Raw genomic sequence first — 24,960 nt, 5'->3', positions numbered from 1 at the left:
ATCCTGTGTATTCCATTTCAACAGCAAGTTGTACATTCTTGACAAATTCTTAGTATTGGGTTCTAACAATTCTATTTCTAACTTTGACTTTTCCACCTGGAAGCCGATTTTCCTGTCCTGTTTAAATACTTCATTTATCTGGTAATAATGAAGCCAATCTCTTACTTTAGACTTCAGTTTTTCATAGCTCTGTAATTTCACATTTCCACCTTCTTGTTCTATAATTTCCCAATATTTTGGCCATTTAGATTCCATATTAAGTTTTTTGACTTCCTTAGCCTCCATTGGTGACAACCACCTAGGGGTTTTATTTTCCAACAATTCTTTATAACGAATCCAAACATTGTATAGTGCTTTCCTAACAATATGGTTTTTAAAACCTTTGTGAGTTTTTACCTTGTCATACCATATATATGCATGCCAACCAAACCTATTATTAAACCCTTCTAAGTCCAAAATGTCTGTGTTCTCAAGAAGTAGCCAGTCTTTCAGCCAGCAGAAAGCTGCTGCTTCATAGTACAGTTTTAAGTCCGGCAGGGCAAACCCCCCTCTTTCTTTTGCATCAGTTAATATCTTAAATTTTATTCTGAAGGGAAGGCATTCCACAGGGCAGGCGCCACTACCGAGAAGGCCCTCTGTCTGGTTCCCTGTAACCTCACTTCTCGCAATGAGGGAATATTTAAAGATGTAATTTAAATACTTCATCATTGATTCCCCCCTCCTTTTCCTTCCAAGCTGTTGCTGTTAGAGATGAATTATATGTTACGGCTGTATGGGAGATAAGCAGGTCATAACTTACGCTATGAAATTTAGTATTTTAGTAAGGATTTTTTCTTATGGAAGTGGAAACCATCGTGTGAGCGATAGATTGACGTGCGTGTGCAACCCACACGTCATTTTCGGACCCAGAAGACAAGGGGGGGGGGCAAAATGGGCTTTTGCATGACTGCTGCTGTGCGATGACCCAAACAGCGAGTTGCCTGTACTTAAGTTGTGTTGTATTGGAGAAATAAAGTTCTGTTTGGTGGGGATGACTGAAAATCCTTGGAGTTCTTTGTAAACCTCAGAGAATGTGCAAGTAGGCAAAGTTTCTGTGATAATTCAGATGGTGCGGAAGGTTGTTAGTGGAGAATGTGTCGGGTAAGGGGGAAGATGGCCTGGGGGATGTGGAGATCCAAGCATGTCATAATGATCTCAGGACTGCAATACCTCAAGGACCGCCTCTTCCCATATAAACCTACTGGGACCCTGAGATCATCTTCTGAGGCCCTCCTTCGTGTGCCTCCTCCTCAAGAGGTCTGTAGGGCAGCAACACGAGAACGGGGCCTTCTCTGCAGTGGCTCCCTGTCTGTGGAATGCTCTTGCCAGGGAAGTTTGCCTGGCGCCTTCATTATACACCTTTAGGCACCGGGCAAAAACCTTCCTCTTTAACCAGGCCTTTGGTTGACCAGACTGACATCCTATACCCGTTTAAAATGTGGCTCCTTTCGGGGGTGGGTGTTATTGGGTTGTTGTTTTTATTCTGGTTATATATGTTGTGATCTTTTCTGTGAACTCCCATGAAACCTCTATGTATACAACAGTATATAAACTCAATAAATAAAAAATAATAAGAATAAGAATCTCCTTGTAAAGGGAATGGGTTTCATGAGTTCACAGTGTTCAGATGTAGGTACTCTATGTAGAGCGTGTATATATTTGCATACATCCTAAAAGAATATATAGGTCCTGACCCCAACGAAGGTGCATTGCTATCTAAAGTCCAAGCTGACCTTTCCACCCTATGCTGGCCCATGTCAAAACAGGGCAGCTGCTTCTCTGTGTTCTTGCAAACATGTTTTCTCCAGCTCTGCATCTGCTCCTCAAGCCACAGAGAGACTCCAGAAGGTTGCCAGGGCGATGCTTCCCCGCCTCATAAATATTCTTATTTTTCCCAGGGATTTCTCCAGAGATTCATAATTTCTCGCACTGAGTCTGAAAAGTCTGGTACATAAAATATCCCCTGTCTTGTCAATTCCCTAAACAGCTGCAGACGGTGAGAGGGATAGAGCAAAAAGCCTACATCACAAATGAAAAGTGGCTGTGCTCTTCCTTCTTTCCCTCGTGCTTTTAGGACACCCCAAACGGGCTAGTTTTAAATGTCACCACAAACATATTTTTGAGGGTGGCAGGTTGTGCACAACCATCTCATCCCCCTGCACTCCCAAGGGTTGTGTTAGAGCGCCCCAAACTTCCAAGTGGCCCCTGAAATCCTATTTTGGTTTAAGAAAGGGATGAACCTAATATTGTTTTCAGGGTGGGTTGCTTGAACCCCCTATGTGAATTTCCTCTTGTTCTTGGTCACAAGGAATGGGTTTCAAGTCCCCCTGACCCATGTGGCCCCTTCAGCCCCCATTTTGGATTAAGGGCCCAATGAACCTGAATGTTTTCTTGGGATGGGCTGTGAGCACTCAACACAACCAACTCATCAATTCTTTCCTTTTAATAGTTTTTATTTGATTTTGCAAGTATAAGATTATAACAATACAGCCATACATATCTATATTTAAAGATCTCTCCAAATCTTTGGACTTCACACCTTCCCCTCCATGGGTTCAACTGCATACTGTTCAATAGTCCATATTTTACATCACTCCATTTTCTCCATAGCAATTGCTACATTACAAGTGTTATTGCAATCTTGCTAATGTTTTCATCTGCTTACAGTGGTCATCAACTCATCAATTCTGATCAGGAGGAATGGGTTTTGATTTCCCCCAATCTTCCACATGCTCCCTGAAACTCCCCCCTTTTCTAAAATTAAGGGCCCAGTGGAGCTAAACATTTTTGTGGGTTTCATGCAAACTCTCTATAAGCGTGGTCTGTTGCATGTCCCCACAGCCATCTATGGGTCCCAGAAACACAAGGGTCCTGAACACAAGGATCATAAAGTTCCCGCACCACTTTGATTGTGCTACGCACCCTGATTGCTTCTTGGTGCCTGGAGTACGGATGGCTCCCGCCTCCCGTGATTCTCCAATACAGTTTTGGAAGTTCCGGGCAGCTGTAAAAGTTCTAAACAGTTCTATAAAGTTTATAAAAGTGAAATCTTAGTCTGCTTCAACAGAAGTATAGTGTCCAGATCAAGGGACGTAATAGTCCCACTCTATTCCGCCGTGGTCAGACCACACCTGGAATACGGTGTTCAGTTCTGGGCACCATAAATTAAGGAAGATATTGATGAGTTGGCAGGTATGGGGTGGAGAGTGACCAAGATGACCAAGGGCTGGGGAGGAATGGGGGAAGCCACCTCTCCATCCTGACCCTCCCAGGGAGGAGGAAGAGGAAGAAGACAGTATAGATTTACAACAGGGGTTTGAGAGAAGTCACGGCTCAGAGGCAGATGAGGGGGAAAGTTGGGAAATCATGGGAGAGCCAGAGCAACACCTGGCTGACATGTCATTAGAAAGCATTCTAGACCCACCATCTCCCAGAACCCAGCGAGCCTTAAAAGTAGGAGAGCAAAGAGCTCAAAGACAGAGGGTACTTAGCAGCACCCGCAGAGGAGGTGATGATGAATGAGGAAGTGAGAGAGCCGGGGGCTGGAGATTCACTGGGAGAAATAACAGGAGGGACAGTGGACATCCTTGTTCCCTTCCAAGAATAATTCCAAAATTTTGGTAATGTGAATTCCCTGTGATCTATGTGATCTATATCTTCCAAAGTTTTAACAAATTTTCAGCCAGATCCAAATTTCATAACTACTTCCATTAAGTTGGTTGGTTCTACATGATCAAACGAGGGTAACGATTTTTTAAACTGAAACATCATTTTTCAAGAATCTCACTTCCCTAACTTCTTGAAAAATAATATTTTAAGAATCAGATGCTATTTTTAGTTTTTGCTGTCAGGTGCTCCTTTGTGTTCAGATCAGGTCTCAGCAAAATAATGTAGCATTTGGGAATGAAGATGCAGCCCAGGAGCCCAGCACTGGAGGCCAAGATGGAGAAAACCTGCACGGCTACCATGTACTTCCCCTTGGTGCTCAGGTAGGTGGGCACAAAGGACACCCAAACACTGCAGAAGACCAGCATGCTGAAGGTGATCAGCTTGGCTTCATTGAAGGCCCCAGGCAGATTCCTGGCTAGGAAAGCCACCGTGAAGCAGATGGCCGCCAGGAAGCCCATGTAGCCAAGGGCACCATAGAACATGGCCACAGACCCTTCGTTGCATTGCAGGATGATCTCCCCAGGCTGGGAGTGCATGTCAGAGTCTGGGAATGGTGGCGAGATCCCCAGCCAGATCATGCAGATGACAACTTGGACACAGGAACAGGAAATGACAATGGAGTTGGCCAGACTCTTCCCCAGCCATCTCCTCACTGAGTTCCCTGGCTTGGTGGCCAGGAAGGCCAGAACCACAGTGATGGTTTTTGCCAAGACAGAAGAAACAGCAACAGAGAAGATGATGCTGAAGCCTGTTTGTCGGAGAAGGCAGGTCCCTTTCCTTGGCCTCCCAATGAACAGGAAGGAGGACAAAAAGGAAAGCAGGAGGGAGACGAGGAGGATGTAGGAGAGGTCCCGGTTGTTGGCTTTGACTATGGGAGTTTCGTTGTATTTAATAAAGATTCCTAAATCAAAGCTTGTGGCTAAGGACCCCAGGAGGGCAAGGGAAAGTAGGACAACCCCCAGAGATTCTTCATAGGCTAGGAAGGTGATATGCTTGAACACACATTGATCTCGGTTCATGTTTGGATGCTGATTTTCTGGGCATTTTTTGCAATGGTCTGCATCTGCAAAAGAGAGAGAGAAAGAGTAATGTCTACTACTCTGGATTCAGCCAAGCCCTGAGCAGTATCTAGCCTCTGGGGAGGGATTCAGTTGTAGACCAAGTCAGTCTGGGACAGCCACAGATCACTACAGGTATTTAATGAGCTCTATCCCAAAGAAATTTGGAATGGATTCCAGGGCTAGAGATCCCCAGCTTGGCCTCTGGCAGGTTGGGCTGCTTGGAGCCCCCTATACCAGGGCCAAAAGGAGGATCAGGGGTCTGTGCAGAAGTTTAATATCCACCCTAGGTCCATAACAATCTCCCTCCTCAAGGACCCCAGGACAGTTAAGTCTAGTCAAAGGCAACTATGGGGTGCAGCATTCATCTTGCTTCAGGCCAAGGGAGCTGGTGTTTGTCCACAGACAGCTTTCTGGGTCATGTGGCCAGCATGACTAAACCGCTTCTGGTGCAAAGGGGCACCATGACAAATGCCAGAGCGCACAGAAACACCGTTTACCTTCCCACTGCAGTGACACCTATCCATCTACTTGCACTGGTGTGCTTTCGAACTGCTAGGATGGAAGAAGCTCAGAGGGAAACGGGACCTCAGCCCGTCGCGTGGTTTCAAACTGCTGACCTTCCGATCAGCAAGACCAAGAGGCTCCGTGGTTTAGACCTCCCTCCTTCACATTTGATCAAAGGTATTTTTTGGAGTAAGGATGAATAGTAGGGCTAAGAAGTGGGAAATGGGTGGGCAGGCATTTAGTGATTGACATGTTTATATCCTCCTTTCCCAATCAGCTTAATATATTTATATATATGATGTTGATGATACATTTTAGAACAATATCGTAAACTATAATCATAAAAAGAGATTGATGATGATGATGATTTGAACCACCCAGTTCTCTCCCACACATGAACCATACCAGCCTGATCCTGCCCAGAAATGGTTTGGAGAGATTCCTGACTGAACCCTTCTCTCTTCCCCAAGGCCAGCCTTTCCCTTGGAGTCACCCACCTTCCTGAGTGGAGATGGTCCCTTCTGCACAGGGAAGACATTCATAACAGCAAAGAGGCTTCCCTTCCTGAATCACCTTGACGGATCCAGGGCGACAGCTTTCCACACACCTGGAAGTAGGAAGCGTCTAGGCACAAAGACGAAGAGCGTCAATGAGAATTGTTCTTTGAGGCATAGTATGTTGTCATCTGCTGTAGCATCTAGACTATAGCTTGAAACTAAGCATTTCCCATCACTGTCCATTACATGAATGGTCAAAGGGACTCAGGTCGGAGCTAAACAATATAAATTGAGAGCGTTTGCAGATGATCTAGTATTAACTTTACAAGAGCCAGACACTAGTACAAAAAGAGTTTTAGAGTTAATACAAGTATTTGGTCAAGTAGCAGGTTTTAAGCTGAATAAACAAAAAACGAAGGTATTGGAAAAAAATCTAACAGCAGCGGAAAGAGAGAGGTTTCACAGGGAAACTGGATTAATGGTAGCAAAGAAAGTGAAATATTTGGGGATCAATTTAACATCTAAAAATGTAAACTTATTTAAAGATAATTATGAGAAATGTTGGACAGAAATTAAGAAAGACTTAAAAATATGGTCAAGCTTGAGACTTTCCTTGTTAGGTCGAATTGCTGTTATTAAGATGAATGCCGAGAATGTTATTTTTGTTTCAAACATTGCAGATTGTGGACAAAATGGACTGTTTCAAGAGGTGGCAGAAAGATATATCTAGATTTGTCTGGCAGGGCAAAAAGCCCAGAATAAAATTTAAGATATTAACTGATGCAAAAGAAAGAGGGGGGTTTGCCCTGCCAGACTTAAAACTGTATTATGAATCAGCGGCTTTTTGCTGGCTGAAAGACTGGCTACTTCTTGAGAACACAGACATTTTGGACTTGGAAGGGTTCAATAACAGGTTTGGTTGGCATGCATATATATGGTATGACAAGGTAAAGACTCACAAAGGTTTTAAGAACCATATTGTTAGGAAAGCACTATATAATGTCTGGATTCGGTATAAAGACTTGTTGGAAAATAAAACCCCCAGGTGGTTGTCACCAATGGAAGCTAAGGAAGTGAAAAAACTTAATATGGAATCCAAGTGGCCAAATATTGGGAAATTATAGAACAAGAGGGGGGGGGAGTGAAATTACAGTTACGAGAAATTGAAGTCTAAAGTAAGAGACTGGCTTCATTACTACCAGATAAATGAAGTATTTAAACAGGACAGGAAAATCGGCTTCCAGGTGGAAAAGTCAAAGTTAGAAATAGAATTGTTAGAACCCAATACTAAGAATTTGTCAAGAATGTACAACTTGCTGTTGAAATGGAATACACAGGATGAAACGGTTAAATCAGCAATGATTAAATGGGCACAGGACATTGGACATGATATTATGTTTGCTGACTGGGAACAGTTATGGACCACCGGAATGAAGTTTACGGCATGTAATGCCCTAAGAGAGAATATTATGAAAATGATCTATAGGTGGTACATGACCCCAGTCAAGCTTGCAAAAATCTATCATTTGCCCAATAATAAATGCTGGAAATGTAAGGAAACTGAAGGTACTTTCTATCACCTTTGGTGGACGTGCCCAAGGATTAAGGCCTTCTGGGAAATGATTTATAATGAAATTAAGAAGGTGCTTAAATGTACCTTTTATAAAAAACCAGAGGCTTTTCTCCTGGGCATGGTAGGCCAATTGGTGTCAAAGAAAGATAGGACGTTTTTTTATGTATGCTACAACAGCAGCAAGAGTTCTACTAGCAAAGTATTGGAAGACACAAGAACTACCCACGCTGGAAGAGTGGCAGACGAAGGTGATCGACTACATGGGACTGGCAGAGATGACGGGCAGAATCCGTGACCAAGGGAGAGAGACGGTGGAAGAAGATTGGAAGAAATTTAAATTTTATCTTAAAAATTCTTGTAAAATTAGTGAGTGTTAAAATGTCATGAGTAAAGCATAGCAGATTTGCAGAGATAAATGATTGGATAAGAGGAAAGAAAAGGGTTTAAAGAAAGGAATTTATAAGTAATTTAGATCAGGGGTTGCTGAAAAAGTTTAAAATAGGGATGCAGAAAAGGGAGGCATGGGGAAGTCGCTGAAATTGGATATATGAAAAAATTTATGAAATTATACATGTTTTTATGTTTGTTTGTTTGTTTGTGTTTGTTGTTTGTAGTGTCTTATAATATATGTTGAAAAGCCAATAAAAATTTTAATTAAAAAAAAAACAGATGTGAAGGAAATAAGTAGCTATCTTATCTTTAAAAGACATCTGAAGGCAGCCCTGTTTAGGGAAGCTTTTAATATTTAACGCTGTAGTGTTTTTAACACTCGATTGGAAGCTGCCCAGAGAGGCTGGGGAAACTCAGCCAGATGGGCGGGGTATAAATAATAATAATAATAATAATAATAATAATAATAATTCAAAATTATGTATAAGTAAGGCATCTTTTCTATCTACACTGATGTCCCTATGATGAGCTTTCTACCTGAACAATCTTCCACATTTTCTACGCTAACATCCTTCTGAAGATTTCTTCTTCTCTAGTAGGATTTCTGTTTATCACTGAAACTTTTTTCCATCCTTCGTGGGCTTAGTTCGTTCAGGGAATCATAGAGTCGGAAGGGCCTGGATGGTAATCTAGTCCAAACGCCTGCAATGGGAGAATCTTAACTAAAGCATTCATGTTAGGTGGCTGTCCAACACTCCAAGGAAGGAGAGTCCACAATCTTCCAAGGTGAGGGAGTCCGTTCCACTGTCAAACATCTCTTACTTGTCGGAAAGTTCTTCCTGACATTTAGTCAGAATCTCCTTCCTTGGAACTTGAATCCATTGGATCTGATCCTACCTTCCAGAGCAAGAGAAAACAAGCTTGCTCCATCTTCCATGGGACAGACTTTTAGATATTTAAGTTGCTCTATCACATCTCCTCTCAGTTTCCTCTTTTCCAGGCTACACATACCCAACTCCTTCAACCGTTCCTGAGACTTGTTTCCAGACCCTTCATCATCTTGGTCGGTCTCCTCTGCGCATACAATCTTCTTCAATTGTGGTGCCCAGAACTGGACACAATATTCCATGTGTCTGCTGACCGAGGCTAAATAGAGCAGTACTATTCAGCCTTGGTCAGACCACACCTAGAATATTGTGTCCAGTTCTGGGCACCACAATTTAAGAAAGCCTCTCCTCCTTACAGAGGGGAGGAGTTGTGAGCGGGAGCTGTTTCCCGTGTCGGCAGGGGGTGTTCCGGCCCCTGCCCAGCTGGCCCGGCTGCCACATCACGCCCCCTGGTAGCCAACCAGTCAGGTGGAGGCTTGGGGGTGGGGTTTAGCCGCTCAAATGCTGCCGCGGCAATGCTTCCCTTTCATTGCGCTGCTGGTTTTCGTCAGATCAGCCACACACCATAGCTTGGTTCTTGACCTTGCTATGGACCTGTGGTTGGTTGCCTTGGTTGCCGAACTGGCTAATTGGCACCAGCCACTTGGTTTTTCTCCTACCTCGTAGCAAATCGTCACAACTTTTTGGATATTGGCGGTTAGGCATTGGAATATGTTTGCGTATTGGAGGGCAGGGTGTGGCCATCGCCTTCCTCTGCACTTTATGGGTATTCCGGTAAAGGAATCTGGCGGTCGTGGATCCTGTCTGACGCCCTTGTGGTGGCTAGGGCCATGGAATGACCCCCGGTGACATCAGGGGGAGCGTACAGTTGTATTTGCATCAACAGGCTCCTCCTACTGGTGGTTAACCCTTGTTAGACTCACCCCTTCCTGTTGTTTTATCCAATGCCTAAGCCAATACCTCTCACATGCTGTAATCAATAAAGTTGTGGCCTTTTTTAGTCCATTAACCTAATAAGGTGAAGGAAAGGATTGGACCCTGATTAATAAAATACACACGAGGCTTGGCCAGCAAGACTCTGGGAGGAAATGCCAATAATAATCTGCCACACCCTGGCCCAGGTCCCTTTTATTAACAAAAGAACTCTTAACACAGCTATTGTAAGAACCAATCAGATTTCCTCTGAGCATTTCAAAAAATCCCCCACGTGGGACAAAGTCAGATCACAGAAATCCTTTTAACTACAAAGAAACTATTTCCTACTTGAGCATGCATATGTGGTTAAGCTAAACAAACAGGAACCAAGGAGGAATGCATTTAGGAAACCCAGAGGTCATAAACCTATAGGAAAGAAAAATCGTATTTACCATCTCCTTGTGAACTCCCTTCCTGGCCCTTAAGATTTACCTAAAGATTAACAAAATCTACATCAAAGCTACTTTCTGTCTTTATGTTCTGAGGATGCCCAGTGAAGCAACTGGTCTGTGTTTTAGAATGCTATACATGACTGTCAGGCAGTGAGAAAATGGCAGAGGTGCAGAGGCTTGTGGGATTCGATCAGAAATCCTGTCAAATGGCTCAAGCCCAGTCAAAGCAATGCGTTCATTGCTGACACAATGACTTGCTACATTTCCCATAATTCCTCATAGCAATCCCACCTGACCACCACAATGAACTGCTGGAGTCATGTTGTGTGGGGGAGAGACACCGCATCCTGACACTTTCATCAAGGTGCCTCCTGGGTAGGCTTAGTCGCCATGAAATAAGAGAAGAGGTCCTCTTGTGGATCAGGAATGGAAGTTGCAGGAAGCAGAAAATAGGTTTAAGTGGATAGTTCCTTCAAATGGGGGGCTGTGGTGCCAGATGTTATTGACCAAAAGCTCGCAAGAACAATCTGGCCACATCATGTTGCACCAACGAGATTCTGGACCAGACCCAAGGGCAGCCCCAGAAAGAGTGCATTGCAGCAGTCCAGCTCCAAGTTTTCCAGTGCTCCAGTGGTCAGGCCATTCCTGTTCACAAAGAGCCCTAGAGGACACGTGGGTCTCTAGTGACAAAGGCGTATCCAAGAGTACCCCCAAACTATGCATTTGCTACATAGGCTTAGGATCCAAGGCCATTATTGTGAAAATGAATTAACTGTAAGTAAAGAACCCTTTTTCTGTACCAGTCGGTCTCCTGAGTATTTTATTTTACCTTTTTAGTCATGCTAATGTGTGAATGAGACCGATTTTGAGTGGTGCCATGGCTGGCACAACCAAAGAAGTTGCCCTGTGCCATGGAACATATGAGTGGGCCTCCCTGCCTCCACCTGCCGCCAGGTAGGAGAACAAAAGCCAGAGTTGTCTGAGTGGGTGGAGCTGGAAGCAGGATGGAAGTTGGACGCACAAAGACGTACATGCTCTGTGCTGGATTCAAAGCAGTGACTAATGCAGTGCTGATGCTCCGTGGAGGATTAATGCGGTGAAGCCCTGCTACCTATGCTCAGGTTGCATACGCAGTGGTACCTCGGGTTAAGAGCTTAATTCGTTCCGGAGGTCCGTTCTTCACCTGAAACTGTTCTTAACCTGAGACACCACTAATGGGGCCTCCCGCTGCCGCCGCCACGCGACTTCTGTTCTCATCCTGAGGCAAAGTTCTTAACACGAGGTAATATTTCTGGGTTAGCGGCTCCTCCTGGGCTCCTGCCTTGGAGGAGGAGAGAGCGGGGCTCCGCTTGTGCTCGGCTTGCCAAGGGTTAAAAGGCACAGAGCTGGCTTTCTAGAGAGGACAGGAAGTGGAGGCGTGGGGGGGGGCAAGGTCCTCCCGAGCAAAAGCCCCTCCCTCGCCATTCCGTCTCCCTCTCTCTCTTGCAAGAGCTGCCTGGGGGTGAGTCTCGCCTCCCTCTCCCTCCGGGTGCGATGGGGAGAAGGGGCTGCAGGGGAGGATGCCTGGGGGGCTGGTCAGATCATGCATGGGGGGCGCCAAGCCGGGGGGGGGCGCGGGGGCCAGGGCTCTGCCCCGCTCTTCTTGCTTGCCCCGTTGTGGAGGGGGAGGGGGTCTTGGAGGGGGGAGCCTGCAGAGAGAGCCCTGGAGTCTCGATCAAGAGCTGAGGAGGAGGAGGAGGAAGGGTGGTCTTCCTCTTGGCCAGCATCGCTACTGTGTCTTTTCTCCTGGCAGATCAAGGAGGCAGCAGAAATCGCTACATTTTTAGCAGATCTCGGTGTGTTTTTCCATGAGTAGAATACAGTGGTACCTCGGGTTAAGTACTTAATTCGTTCCGGAGTTCCGTTCTTAACCTGAAACTGTTCTTAACCTGAAGGACCTCATTAGCTAATAATAATAATGGGGCCTCCCGCTGCTGCTGTGCCGCCGGAGCATGATTTCTGTTCTCATCCTGAAGCAAAGTTCTTAACCTGAGGTACTATTTCTGGGTTAGCGGAGTCTGTAACCAGAAGCATTTGTAACCTGAAGCGTATGTAACCCGAGGTACCACAGTATGTCCTTTTATTTAAAATGCATCTCTGGGTTATTTGTGGGGCATAGGAATTTGTTCATTTTTCTTTCTTTATTCAAAATATAGTCTGGCCCACCACTTGGTCTGAGGGACGGTGGACCGGCCCATGGCTGAAAAAGGTTGCTGACCCCTGGTCTATAGCTCTCCTTCTGGAGCCAGAGATGTCGGGATAGTCACTTTCCAGGGCACCATTTAAGATGTAGAGGTTTAGCCTGAAGGCTGTTTGAGCCAAGCAGATGCCTGCAAAGTTTGATTTCTGATCTTTGGAACAACGGGTGAGGAGGAATCCACTGGCTTCATGGTTGGGAGGAGACCATTTGTGCTGTGCATAAAGGGCATGATGATTAGGGCCCAATCTGGCATTGAGGTCCCCTCCTAAAACTCCAGATGCCTTTGGGTTAAGCAAAATAAGGTGAGTGGTCTAAATTTCCCTTTCAACCCACAAGTCTCTGATCTGAGATTTCTGCCTCATTGGGGTCACATCAGCGTTAATTACCAACAGGGCCTGGTGGCTGAATTGTATCAACACTGCCCTGGCTTATGACTTGAATGAGGGGAGAGGGCTTGAAATGGCATGTAGGGTAGTGGAGACTAAGACCCCCAGGCCCCCTTTCGCTCTTCCACGCTTTACCTCTAGATCCTCCCCAGTTGAGAATGAATGAAATCCGTTGAGTAACGGCTCATCCGCTGTCCATGTTTCCAGGATCATTATGACACAATGGTGGGAGAGAAAGTCTTTAAAACAAGGATCTCTGCTGGATGCAGACCACCCGGCCACATTCCAGGATAAAAGCTAGGTCACTTGATTGTCACGCAGTTGCATTGTGGGTAATTTTTGCAGGAGCAAGAGCTTCGCATTGGTTTGAGATGGTTGTAACTGCGTCTCCTTCTGTGACGAGGGAGAAGGTGCTGTACCATCATGTTCCTGCTCCTCTGTTCTAGCGAGGAGACTGGGAGAATCAGTGCAGTGTGGTCAGCAAAATGTGAATTCCAGGCAAGCAGGGCTGTCATTTCTTCAGCAGGGGAGACTTCCTTTCACTTGTCCGAGGAGAGGAGAGGGGAACTGTTTCTCCTGTGAATCCGGTTCCCTCAGGGCCAGGTGGGACTTCAGAGATGGGGAGGCACATGGGGCTCTATTTCCAGGTTGGGCTTCTTCAAGTGCTTGTCAGAGGTTCCTTTTGCTTGCAGGGCAGATTCTTTGGGGAATCGGCTACTACTGGTATACAAGGAATATTCAGAAGAGTCACTCTCTGCATCACTTCCACTATTATTAGTAAAGTACTAGGGTGATCCTGCTGGGAGTACAAGATTCCCGATGGCTTCGCTCACAAGGGTCATAGGAACGTGCAAGCCCACTCACCGCAACAAGGTGTTGATCCAGCGAGTGAGAAGTACATTTTTGCTAATTTAACCGGGGTTAAATACCACCTATACATTGTTTTCATGTAGTTCTCCTTCAGTAAAGTACATGCAGAAAATTTCAACTCTATGATAATAATAATAATTTATTATTTCTACCCTACCCATCTGTCTGGGTTTCCCCATCCACTCTGGGCAGCTTCCAACAGAATATTAAAATACAATTATCTATTAAACATTAAAAGCTTCCCTAAGCAGGGCTGCCTTCAGATGTCTTCTAAAAGTCTGGTAGTTGTTTTTCTCTTTGACATCTGGTGGGAGAGCATTCCACAGAGCAGGTGCCACTACCGAGAAGGCCCTCTGCCTGGTTCCCTCAACTTGGCTTCTCGCAGGGAGGGAACCGCCAGATGGCCCTCGACCTCAGTGTCTGGGCAGAACGACGGGGGTGGAGACGCTCCTTCAGGTATACTGGGCTGAGGCCGTTTAGGGCTTTAAAGGTCAGCACCAACACTTTGAATTGTGCTCGGAAACGTACTGGGAGCCAGTGTAGGTCTTTCAAGACCAGTTTTATGTGGTCTCGGTGGCCTAACTTCCAAATCTAACTTCCAAAGCCTTTCTAAGTCCGTCCTTAATTCCCACATCCTTCACCCATTTTATCATAACGCATTTAACCTGGTCCTCTTTAGTGTCCCATTCCAAAAGCAGATCGTTCATTTTTGACAGCAGTTTTGTACTACCTTCTACTATTCCTCTCTGAAATCTTGACACTTGATAACTAAATCCTTTCTTTTTATGATTTTTAAAAGTTTCATTTAGTTGTAAATATTGTAACCAGTCTATTACATTTTCTCTTGCTTCTTCAAAGTCTTTTAATTTTAATTGGTTGTCAGTTTCTGTTAACAGCTCTTTATGTGTTGGCCAATTTACCCTCATATGTACTTTTTTCAAAAATATTGCTTCTAATGGGGAAAGTCACCATGCTGTTTTCTTTTCAAATAAATCTTTATATTTCCCCCCAAACTTTGAGAATTGAGTTTCTTATTATGACTATGAAAACGTTTATGAACTTTTGCCTTATGATACCATAGATAAGCATGCCTGGGGTTGCAGTCTTCAGGCTTGGGGACAAGATGGTGCCTGGTTTTTGCACCAAGTTCTATCCATAAGCCCCACTGAGTTCAATGGGATCTATTCTCAGGTCTCTACTGTGCAGACCATGCCGGCCTTACGAAGAGGGGAAAGGAGTAAACAGAGGAAATTGGAACCACTGGAAAGGTTTATAAATGGGGTTTCTGTTGGGAAGGGGCTGTCCCATTTGTGCTTTTCCAGGGGCAGGAGAATCCAGTGAGAGCCAGCGTGGTGTAGTGGTTAAGAGCGGTAGACTCGTAATCTGGTGAACCGGGTTCGCATCTCCGCTCCTCCACATGCAGCTGCTGGGTGACCTTGGGCTAGTCACACTTCTCTGAAGTCTCTCAGCCCCACTCACCTCACAGAGTGTTTGTTGTGGGGGAGGAAGGGAAAGGAGAATGTTAGCCACTTTGAGACTCCTTCGGGTAGTGATAAAGCGGGATATCAAATCCAAACTCTTCTTTTTCTCTCCTTCTTCTTCCCTGCAGGGTTTTTGAGGCTCCCTTTGCTTCTTCCTGTCTCCCAGGACCCTGCAGCTTGTTTTGGCTCCTTGACTCTTCAGGAAGGATGAAAGAGATGGATCCTGCAAAGCTAGCGAGGATGGAAGGGGGAAGATGGACAGTTGACCTGGTCAGGTTGTCTCCTACATCCCTCCTCACAGCCTCTGAGCGTTCCTCTCTAGGGCTCTCAGAGAGATCTGGTGAGTTCCAGGGGAGGGGAGATGGGGACATGGAGGGGTGGAGCCAGAGAGGTATTGGGGCTTGCTCAGCCTGGGGGTGGGGGGAGGCAGGCAGGCGGGGGGAGATTGAGAAGGTGAGCACCTTTTTGGGCTCCACCACCTGCCTGCCTGCCTGCCTTTGCCATCTGCAGGGAATTTGAGCTAGGAATACATGACAGCTCCCCGGCCACCACGATGTATTGGCAGCTCAAAAGGTCTAATGCCAGTGCCGTGACCTGAATGCCCTACCAGTGTCAAAAAACTTACCGCTCCATCACACAGCAGTAGAAGCAACGACTCTTTAAAGTAATGTGATGCTGCTTTGCAGTTTGAATGCAGATGGGGCCTATGCTGTGTGTCGCCCTTTTCTTTTCTTTTTGGAAAAACTTTTTATTTCCTTTTAAAAACAAGGAACATATGAATAATAAATGACCCAAACATGTAGGCCAGGTCGTCTCATGTCATTTGTATATCTCAAAACTAGCAGAATAAGTTTGCAGGAATGGCTATAACATATGGTTCACCATTAATGGTCAGTGTATGAGTTCTGGGTTCATGAATTGGTTTAAACTGGAAAACAAAAACGGGAAGCAGGAGAGGACAGAGAGCATTCAACACCACATAGCTGGTTGTCTATTCAGGAGCTCTTCGTGGTTGTTGTACTTAGATTAAGATTAAGGAGAGCCAGTGTGGCGCAGTGGTTAAGAGCGGTGGACTCGTAATCTGGTGAACCGGGTTCGCATGTCCGCTCCTCCACATGCAGCTGCTATTAATGTTAGTTTCTGAGGTAAAACGTGTCATTTTACAACTCTGCACCTGTCTTTCTGGATTATTCGTGGTTTTCTGGATTTTGTGGGACCCAAACCCATTTTCTGTAGTATTTATATGTGTGGAGGTTGCCCTGGGTTGTTTGAGAAACAGCTTTTTTCTCCTAGAAAAGACTCCACAAGATTCTCTGTTTAGAGTTTAAACGGAACACATTACATTACTTGATATACTAAAAGACGTTTACATTTGCTTATATCTAGTATATCTATATCTATATATATTCTTTATTGATTTAGATTATTTCTACATTTATCCCATTCATTATTCAAGACAATAAGCTACACTCAAAAAACCAAAATAATTCAATATCAAATAATACTGCTACATGAGGTATGAAGAGTGAATTACAAGTGCTTCTATATATATGGGACTTTACAGACTTTTTCTGAGGCACATAGCAGCATAAAACAGTCAGCAGGTGCTCTCACGGAAAATCTCTCTCTCACTCGGCAGTTGAGAACAGACCTAACTGAAAAAACGGCCTTCTGGAGTGACAGTCACCCTTTCCATAGCAACTTGGAGGCAACATTCACACACCGAGTTGTTAGAGAAGTTGAGGTAATTTCTGTCAGGTTTGGGTTTCTGTTTTAGCCTCTGCCCGTTTTTTAAAGAGAAGACCAATGTTAGAGTTGGAGTGGATTTCATGATTGTGGCAACAAAAATCCGTCCTAGAAAAGAGCCAGACTTTCTGAACCTCTGGTTCTCAAAAATACCTCTGTGAATGCTGGTTGACAAAGGCCATGACCTCTGTAGAAAGACCTCACATCTTCTGTTCTTCCTCTTTGACAAATGTTCATTAGCATTGTTCCATAATTGGGGGCTCCATTTCTTCCTGAGGATTTAATAAGTTTCTGTCTTTGTTGTAGGTGGTGATGAATTGGAAATGAAGAAAGGGGGAGACCATGACAAAATCCACACAGTGGAGAAGCCATATCAAAATTGGGAGTATGGAGAGAGCTCCAGTCAGAGTTCCTGTTCCCATCAAAGAACTCACAGTGGGAAGAAATGCTATCAGTGCTCAGAATGTGGGAAGAGCTTCAGTCGGAAGGACAGTCTCACTTCGCATCAAAGAATTCATACAGGGGAGAAACCCTATCAGTGCTTGGAATGTGGAAAGAGCTTCAGTCAGAGCGCCCATCTCACTTCCCACCAAAGAATTCATACTAGAGAGAAACCCTATCACTGCTTGGAATGTGGAAAGAGCTTTAGTCACAGCCAAAGTCTCACTTCCCACCAAAGAATTCATACAGGCGAGAAACCCTATCAGTGCTTTGAATGTGGAAAGAGATTTAGTCAGAGTGGGGATCTCACATCCCATCAAAGAATTCATACAGGGGAGAAACCCTATCAGTGCTTTGAATGTGGGAAAAGCTTCAGTCACAGCACCCAACTCACTTCCCATCACAGAATTCATACAGGGGAGAAACCGTATCAGTGCTTGGAATGTGGAAAGAACTTCAGTCACAGCGGCAGTCTCACTTCCCATCAAAGAATTCATACAGCGGAGAAACCGTATCAGTGCTTGGAATGTGGAAAGCGCTTCAGTCACAGCGGCAGTCTCACTTCCCATCACAGAATTCATACAGGGGAGAAACCCTATCAGTGCTTTGAATGTGGAAAGAGCTTCAGTAAGAGCAGCAATCTCACTTCTCATCAAAGAATTCATACTGGAGAGAAACCCTATCAGTGCTTTGAATGTGGAAAGAGCTTCAGTCACAGCAACCATCTTATGTCCCATCACAGAATTCATACAGGGGAGAAACCCTATCAGTGCTCGGAATGTGAGAAGAACTTCAGTCGGAAGGACAAACTCACTTTGCATCAAAGAATTCATACTGGAGAGAAACCCTATCAGTGCTTTGAATGTGGAAAGAACTTCAGAAGGAGGGCAGGTCTCATCCACCATCAAAGAACTCATACAGTGGCACCTCAGGTTAAGAACTTAATTCATTCTGGAGGTCCATTCTTAACCTGAAACTGTTCTTAACCTGAAGCACCACTTTAGCTAATGGGGCCTCCCGCTGCTGCCACATTGCTGCCTCACGATTTCTGTTCTCACCCTGAAGCAAAGTTCTTAACCCGAGGTATTATTTCTGGGTTAGTGGAGTCTGTAACCTGAAGCGTCTGTAACCTGCGGTACCACTGTACAGGCCATGAAGCGTATTAGAAATGTGGAAACAGCTTCTCTTCCAAGAGGCGTCTAGCTTCCCATGAAGAAATTCATGTGATTGAGCAGGTGGTTGCTGAAGAACTTCAGGCATGCCTGGAGGATGGGGACCATTTGGATCCCTTCCAATCGGGAATCAGGCCTCATATTGGGACTGAAACTGCCTTGGTTGTGCTGGTTGATGATATCCGGCACGCTAGGGACAACTGTGAAAGCTGTTTCCTGGTTCTGCTGGAGCTCTCAGTGGCCTTTGATACCATCGACCACGACATCCTTCTGCACCGTCTTCAGGGGCTGGGAGCTGAGGGTTATACAGTGGTTCCACTCCTTCCTCCTGCGCCGTGTTCTGAAAGTGGGGGGCGGATGAGTGTTCAGACCCCTGGGCTCTCACTTGTGGGGTGCCTCAGGCTTCTGTCCTCTCCCCCATGCTTTTCAACATCTACATGCAGCCGCTGGGAGAGATCATCTGGTGGTTTGGGCTGGGTGTTCATCAGTATGCACATGATACCCAGCTCTAACTCTCTTTTAAATCTGAACCAGTGAAAGTGCTGAAGGTCCTGTGTGAATGTCTGGAGGCGGTTGGAGGATGGATGGCGGCTAACAGATTGAGGTTGAATCCTGACAAGACAGAAGTGCTGTTCTTGGGTGACAGGGGGCGAGCTGGTGTTGAGGACTCGCTTGGACTACTGCAACACATTCTATATGGGGTTATCTTTGAAGAGAGCACATAACACCGGTCTTGAAAGACCTACATTGGCTCCCAGTACGTTTCTGGACACAATTCAAAGTGTTGGTGCTCATCTTTAAAGCCCTTAACCGCTTTGGCCCAGTATACCTGAAGGAGTGTCTCCACCCCCATCCTTCTTTCTGCACACTGAGGTCCAACACTCAGGGTCTTCTGCTGGCTCCCTCCCTGCGGGAAGTGAAGTTACAGGGCCTTCACGTTAGTGGCACCCGCCCTGTGGAATGCCCTCCTACCAGATGTCAAAGAAATAAACAACTGTCTGACTTTGAGAAGACATCTCAAGGGAGCCCTGTTTAGGGAAGCTTTTAATATGTGATGAATTATTGTATTTTAATATTTTGCTGGAAGCCACCCAAAGTGATTGGAGAAACCCAGCCAGATGGACAGGGTATAAATAAATTATTGTTATTGTTTTAAGGACTTTACCACGCAACATGGGAATCCACATCCATCTGAAGTTCGGGAGCAGTTGGACAATCCCCAGATTCAGGGGATCTCCATTTGTGGCCATCTGGTAGAAAAAGGGGAACTGGGTTTTATCATGAATAGTAGGAACAGTGTATCCATAACTTGCCCAGGATGCAAAGGGAGAGGCGAGTGCTGTGCTCTGGTTCCAGGACAAATCTCAGACAGTTGACCAACTATAGTCCCACAGACACGCACACAAAGAACAAGACAAAATGCTGACCGTGGGAGGAGAACGGGAGGAGGTCTTGCAGGAATGCCTCCAGACTCAATATTTTGTGGGACTGAATCACATCCCAGAATATTAGACTAGAGACTCAGCTACATTACTCAAAAAACTGTGTTTTGAATGCATTGTAAACAGGCAACATGGTTATTAAATGCTGTGGCGGCGTGTCATAGGGCATCTGACACCAGTCTTGAGTGCACCTGCTTCCAGGTTCCATCCCACCCTCACCTTTGGGAGAGTCCAAAAAGGAAAGAATGAAAAGCCCATGGCAGAGGCACAATTCCATCCTAACACCGAACCAGCCATACCTGTGGGATTTTGTAGATGCTTGACACAGGTGACGTATGTCTAGAAATATCAGCTTCAGCATCTTCAAGAACAGCCAACAGGTTATTCCTCTTCCAACAGTCATAGTTTGGAATGTCTGCGTGCCCAGTAGAGAGCAGGTCTAGCAGGGCATCAGACGTCATCCATGCATTAGAATAATGGTCATAGATGACATAGCTGAGGGTGACATTGGGTAAGAGCCTGGGGTCCTGATTGATTTCACGAATGGCAGCCAGGAAGGACAGGATATTCCAGTATTTCCCATATTTAGAGCTAGAACGAAAAAGTGCCCCCCTCCACTGAATGAAAACAACATTTCTAATTCTTGCTGTATCTAAACTCTCAGCTGTTTCCAGCACAGAAAATAAAACAAGTCCACCCTGAGATGCTTAAATACCTTCCATTAGCGACCTGTAGGAGAGAGCAAAGGCCCATCAGCCTCACTGAAAGTGGACTGACACCATAGTGAAACTGTGACCACAACTTTCACCATCATGAACATTTCATGAATATTTTGCAGGTGGGATTCAAGCAGTTGGTCCCTTACCTTTACCGCCCCAACCTGGCCACAGTGATCCATGTGACGGCCACCTCCAGGCTTGACTACTGTAATTCGCTCTGCGCGGGGCTGCCCTTGAAGCTGTTCTAGAAATTCCACCAGGTGCAAAATGCTGCAGTGAGGCTCCTCACGGGGTCTCTGCCATGGGAGCATATTCTCCCAGTGCTTTCCCAGCTGCACTGGCTCCCGGTGGAGTAAGGTGGAGTAAGGTCCATAAATAGCAACACCCTAGAGGTCCTGGGCCCTGAGGAAGTTAGATTAGCCTCAACCAGAGCCAGGGCTTTTTCAACACTGGCTCTGGCCTGGTGAGACCAGGGCCCTGCAGGATCTGATTTTTTTCTGTAGGGCCTGTTAGACAGAGTTGTTTCGCCTGGCCTTTGGCTTAGAGTCAATTTGATTCCCTCCCCCTCTTTCTTTTTCCTTTCTCCTTCTGTGATGAGGCTGCGTTTTAACGTTTTAATGTTGTATTTTAATCTTGTTTTTAAGTTGTATTCATTCAGCTTGTTTTTATTATTGCTTGTTAGCTGCCCTGAACCTGGCCTTGGCTGGGGAGGACGGGGAATGAATAAATAAATTATTATTATTATGATTATGATTATTATCATAGAGCACCACATAATCAGGATGAATGCTGAATCAGCAGGGTGTCTGGAGAAGCCTTGAAACAGGTGGAAAGCATTATTGTTTGGTTGACTGATTCATTGACTGAATTAGAAGCAGGATGTCACCTCACGTTCCTCTAAAAAATGGGGTCCATTTTAGTGGACCCAAAGGAGAACTTTGGACAAATCCCTTGAGTTTCCATGAGAAGTAAAGGAAAGGGGAAGGGGGAAGAGTGATGTTGTGTCAGGCGTGGAGAGTTCTCTCCCTTTGGTAACATCACAGATAAGAATTAACAAGCAGTTGATCTATTTATAATCATTTTATTACAGCACCATGTTGCAAGCAGAAATACACAGCTCTTTGCAAGGAGGGCATTTGGCTGCTCTAAATCCTCCTCCTGACTTCCGTAGCGTTTTAGGTGCCAATGGGAAGTTCTTCCCTCCCTCTGACTTCTTTGCTCTCTGATATGTTCAGACCTCCGAGTCTGTGGTGAGGGGGGTTCCCCACACTCTCAAGTGACATCTCAACTAGCTGCCCCCTCCCTTCGGGTTCCCTTGTCATTGTCTCGTACCTGGGCAACTCCTCCCTCAGCTGTTCAGCTTCTGTCTCTCTGCTTCTGAACACCCTGTGAACAAGGGTGTTTGTGTGACTTTTTCCCCTCCATCTATCCATCGGAGAGGAAACTGGTCTGCCATAGAATGCATTCCCCTGTCCTCGTCTTTAGACTATTCCCTGACATGTTGTGATCATTTGGGTTGCCCTTTTTGTAAATTTTGATGTGTTGTGGGGTGCTGCAAGTTATTATTTTCTCCCCAGCGCTATTTAAGATCTATACGCTATTTAAAATCTATATGAAGTCATGGGGTGCGGTCCTGAGGAGCTTTGGAGCAAGGGGCCACCAGTATGCCGATAACACACAGCTCTAGGGACATGGCTGGCACTGTGATCTACTGAGCTTCTTGGGCTTGCTTGTCGGGAGGTTGGCGGTTCGAATCCGTGCGACAGTGGCAAGCTCCCATTGCTCTGTCCCAGCTCCTGCCAACCTAGCAGTTTGATGTTGTTTTTTAATTTTTTTATTTGAATAAAATAAATAAAGAAACATACAACAAAAAGCAATACAAGATTCAAATGCCAAAATTACGCTGAATCTCCTGACTTCCCCCCAACCCTTCTGTAGGTCCTAGTGGTAATATTTACACCTACATATCAAAACTGTCCAAATTTTGTCTTTCCAAATTGTCCATACTTTCCATTAATTTACAAGTGTGGTTAAAATCCTGCTAATGTTTTAACCTGCTCACAATGGTCTTGCTTTCTGAGCTTCCCAGTTAATTTTGCCATTTCAGCATAGTCCATCAACTTGGTTTGCCATTCTTCTCTGGTCAGGGTTGTTTCTTCCATCTCTGGGCTAGTAGCATCCGTGCGGCTGTTGTTGCATACATAAACAAGAAGGCTTCTGGTTTTTTAAACAAAAGTTATTTTAAACATTTTTTCCAATTCATTATATATCATCTCCCATAATTTTTCAGTTACTTTATAGCCAAGTGGGGGGAGAATGTGGGAATTTTCCAATGTTATCCTGATGACAGTGAAGAGACTGAGGATAAACAACAGCAAAGGCCCACACCCACTAATGAAGGTTCTGATTCTGAATCTGAAACTGAATCGTATGATTCAGGGGATTTCAAGAGTGCTACGGCCTCTATGCGACCCTCTGAAGGCTCTGATCGAGAACTGGAGGAACCACTGTTCACTATACAGTAGGCCACTTTTCTCCTAAGAAAGAAGAGAAGAGTGTTGAAGACTTATGACTAGTTCGCAGGTCTGAAAGAGCCACGAAAGGTAGACCTCCAAAGAGATTTGCTGATGAATTTACACATCCACCACATATGATAAAACGTACCTTCTTTTTCTTTACATTTCCAGCAGGTATTTGAACTCGTTCTATTTGGAGCCAAATACCACCAGTACATCATTTTCATATAATTTTATGTCAGTGAACAAGGTTCCATAAATTTCAAATCTGTTTTCCATTACCTCTCCCAATCTGCCATTTGTATATTGTGCCCCAAGTCCCAAACTCTGGCTTCCATCAAGGTGTCCCATCGCGCCAGAAGCGGTTTAGTCCTGTTGGCCACATGACCCGGAAAGTTGTCTGTGGATAAACACCCGATCCCTTGGCCTGATAGCGAGATGAGTGCCACTCCCCATAGTCGCATTTGACGAGACTGAACCATCCAGGGGTCTTTACACCTTTACATTAACACACAGCTCTCCTTCTCCATAACAGGAGAGTCTCTGAAGGCTTGTGACCAGTGTCTGGATGCAGCAGTGGACTACATAAGGTCCAATACACTGTGTTCAAATCCTTCAAAGTCCACTTACCTTTAATGGTCAGGCGGTGTTGCGGACAACCAAGTCCACATCCGCAATTTGGTGCCCTGCTGGGGAGGGTTGCTGCCTGCCTGCGGATTGTCCAATTGTGCCAGGCTTACGTGCAGGCATTCCGCAGGGGGTGGGCCCAACTGGCCAATAGGCATTGCTTGGCCCCGCTCCCTGGAGGGATAACTTGGGGCCTGCCCAGGCCTCCTCCCCAGTTTGTCATTGGATCTCCCACCCTCCGTCCCCTTTTTCATATGTCTTATTTCCATACTAAGACCTTCCTATGAACATTGTCAGCTGCCATATTTGGGGCCTGGTGTCGGAACTCTGCACAACTGAGCTACTCCTCCGCGGACATTCTTCGTCATCTACTCTGATAGTGATTAACGACCTAAGCCTTTGATGAGGCTCTAAGCACGTTCTCATTCCCCAGAGTATACAAACATCAGCAGAAGGACGAGAAATATATGAGCTACATTGCTACGTTTTATTTCAAACTACACAGGACAGAAAAGAATATACATCTGCTCTCTGTGAAGGCAGAGAACCAACTGGAACAAAGAAACAGGAAATGAGTAATAACAACATCCATCTCCCGTCTCCCGTGAGACTTCCAACAGTCTGGAATGTAAACAGAGTCTTGTGACTCCAAAAACTGCACAGTGGCATAAACAGAAATCTAACTTTCAATTCAATTCAAAATCCTTTATTAGGCATAGCACACCACACATTATCAAACAAACATCATATACAGATTGTATAAAATACGGGCTCAGCGAACACAATTTATCCCAGTCCTAACAGAAATCTAACACCTGGCAGGAATTATTCCACTTGGTAACTTGGCCCTGGCCATTTGATTTTCGCCTTCCTCATAGCAATCCTCACAACTTTGTGAGGTTAGGCATTGGGTAAGCCTTAGTCTTGGCTGGAGGGGAGGTTACAGCCTCTGTCCGCCCCTTCTTGCTTAAGTGTATCCTGTCAAAGGGATCTGTGAGGAGTTGCTTCTGTCCGGATGCCCAGCAGGGGGCTAGGGCCATAGCACTCCTCCAACTGGGACCCTTCGGTGATTACCCCTACTTGATGTAAGTCATGGGGGGGGGCCAGGTGTGGATTACCCTTAGATGCATTCCCAGCAGATGGACTGGGGTGGAATAAATGGCTATACGCAATGCCGATGCCAAACCATTCACATCTGTAATCAATAGAGTTGTGGCTCATTTGGACCCAATGTTATGCTGTTGTCTTGTCTGGTTTTTCATCACTTAGGGAGTGACAGGAACACAGGAGCTTGACACACAATTTGTAGGCTCTTTGGATGATTCCCACTTCTA

The 24,960-nt window shown here is 45.3% G+C and overlaps 2 protein-coding genes across 5 annotated transcripts in view; one reads left to right on the top strand and one right to left on the bottom strand.

The window, feature by feature from the left end:
- LOC310754994 (uncharacterized protein) overlaps positions 1-19,478 on the top strand; it is a 51,747-nt gene extending 32,269 nt beyond the window's left edge. For 2 of the 4 annotated variants that reach the window (XM_083631660.1, XM_083631659.1), the window contains one exon: positions 17,016-19,478. In XM_083631660.1, coding sequence (XP_083487786.1) covers positions 17,016-18,124 — 1,109 coding nt within the window. In that variant the 3' untranslated portion in view covers positions 18,125-19,478. Of the gene's footprint in view, positions 1-11,330; positions 11,489-15,091; positions 15,304-17,015 lie in introns of those variants that run through there. The other 2 variants (XM_083631658.1, XM_083631661.1) reach the window with 2 other exon arrangements.
- On the bottom strand, positions 3,360-5,862 carry LOC310754995 (vomeronasal type-2 receptor 26-like). Its single transcript, XM_083631662.1, has 2 exons — positions 5,771-5,862; positions 3,360-4,771 (listed from the first exon to the last, which is right to left on the bottom strand). The coding sequence occupies exon 2, from the start codon at positions 4,725-4,727 to the stop codon at positions 3,861-3,863; it is 867 nt and encodes a 288-aa protein (XP_083487788.1). The 5' UTR covers positions 4,728-4,771; positions 5,771-5,862; the 3' UTR covers positions 3,360-3,860.
- Positions 19,479-24,960: the final 5,482 nt, after the last annotated feature.

The sequence above is a fragment of the Podarcis filfolensis genome (genome assembly GCF_964270895.1).
Source record: "Podarcis filfolensis genome assembly, contig: HAP1_SCAFFOLD_74, whole genome shotgun sequence".
NCBI classification, from domain to species: Eukaryota; Metazoa; Chordata; class Lepidosauria; order Squamata; family Lacertidae; genus Podarcis; species Podarcis filfolensis.
Note: the sequence above shows the minus strand (reverse complement) of the source record. Positions and strands in the feature narration are given on the sequence as shown.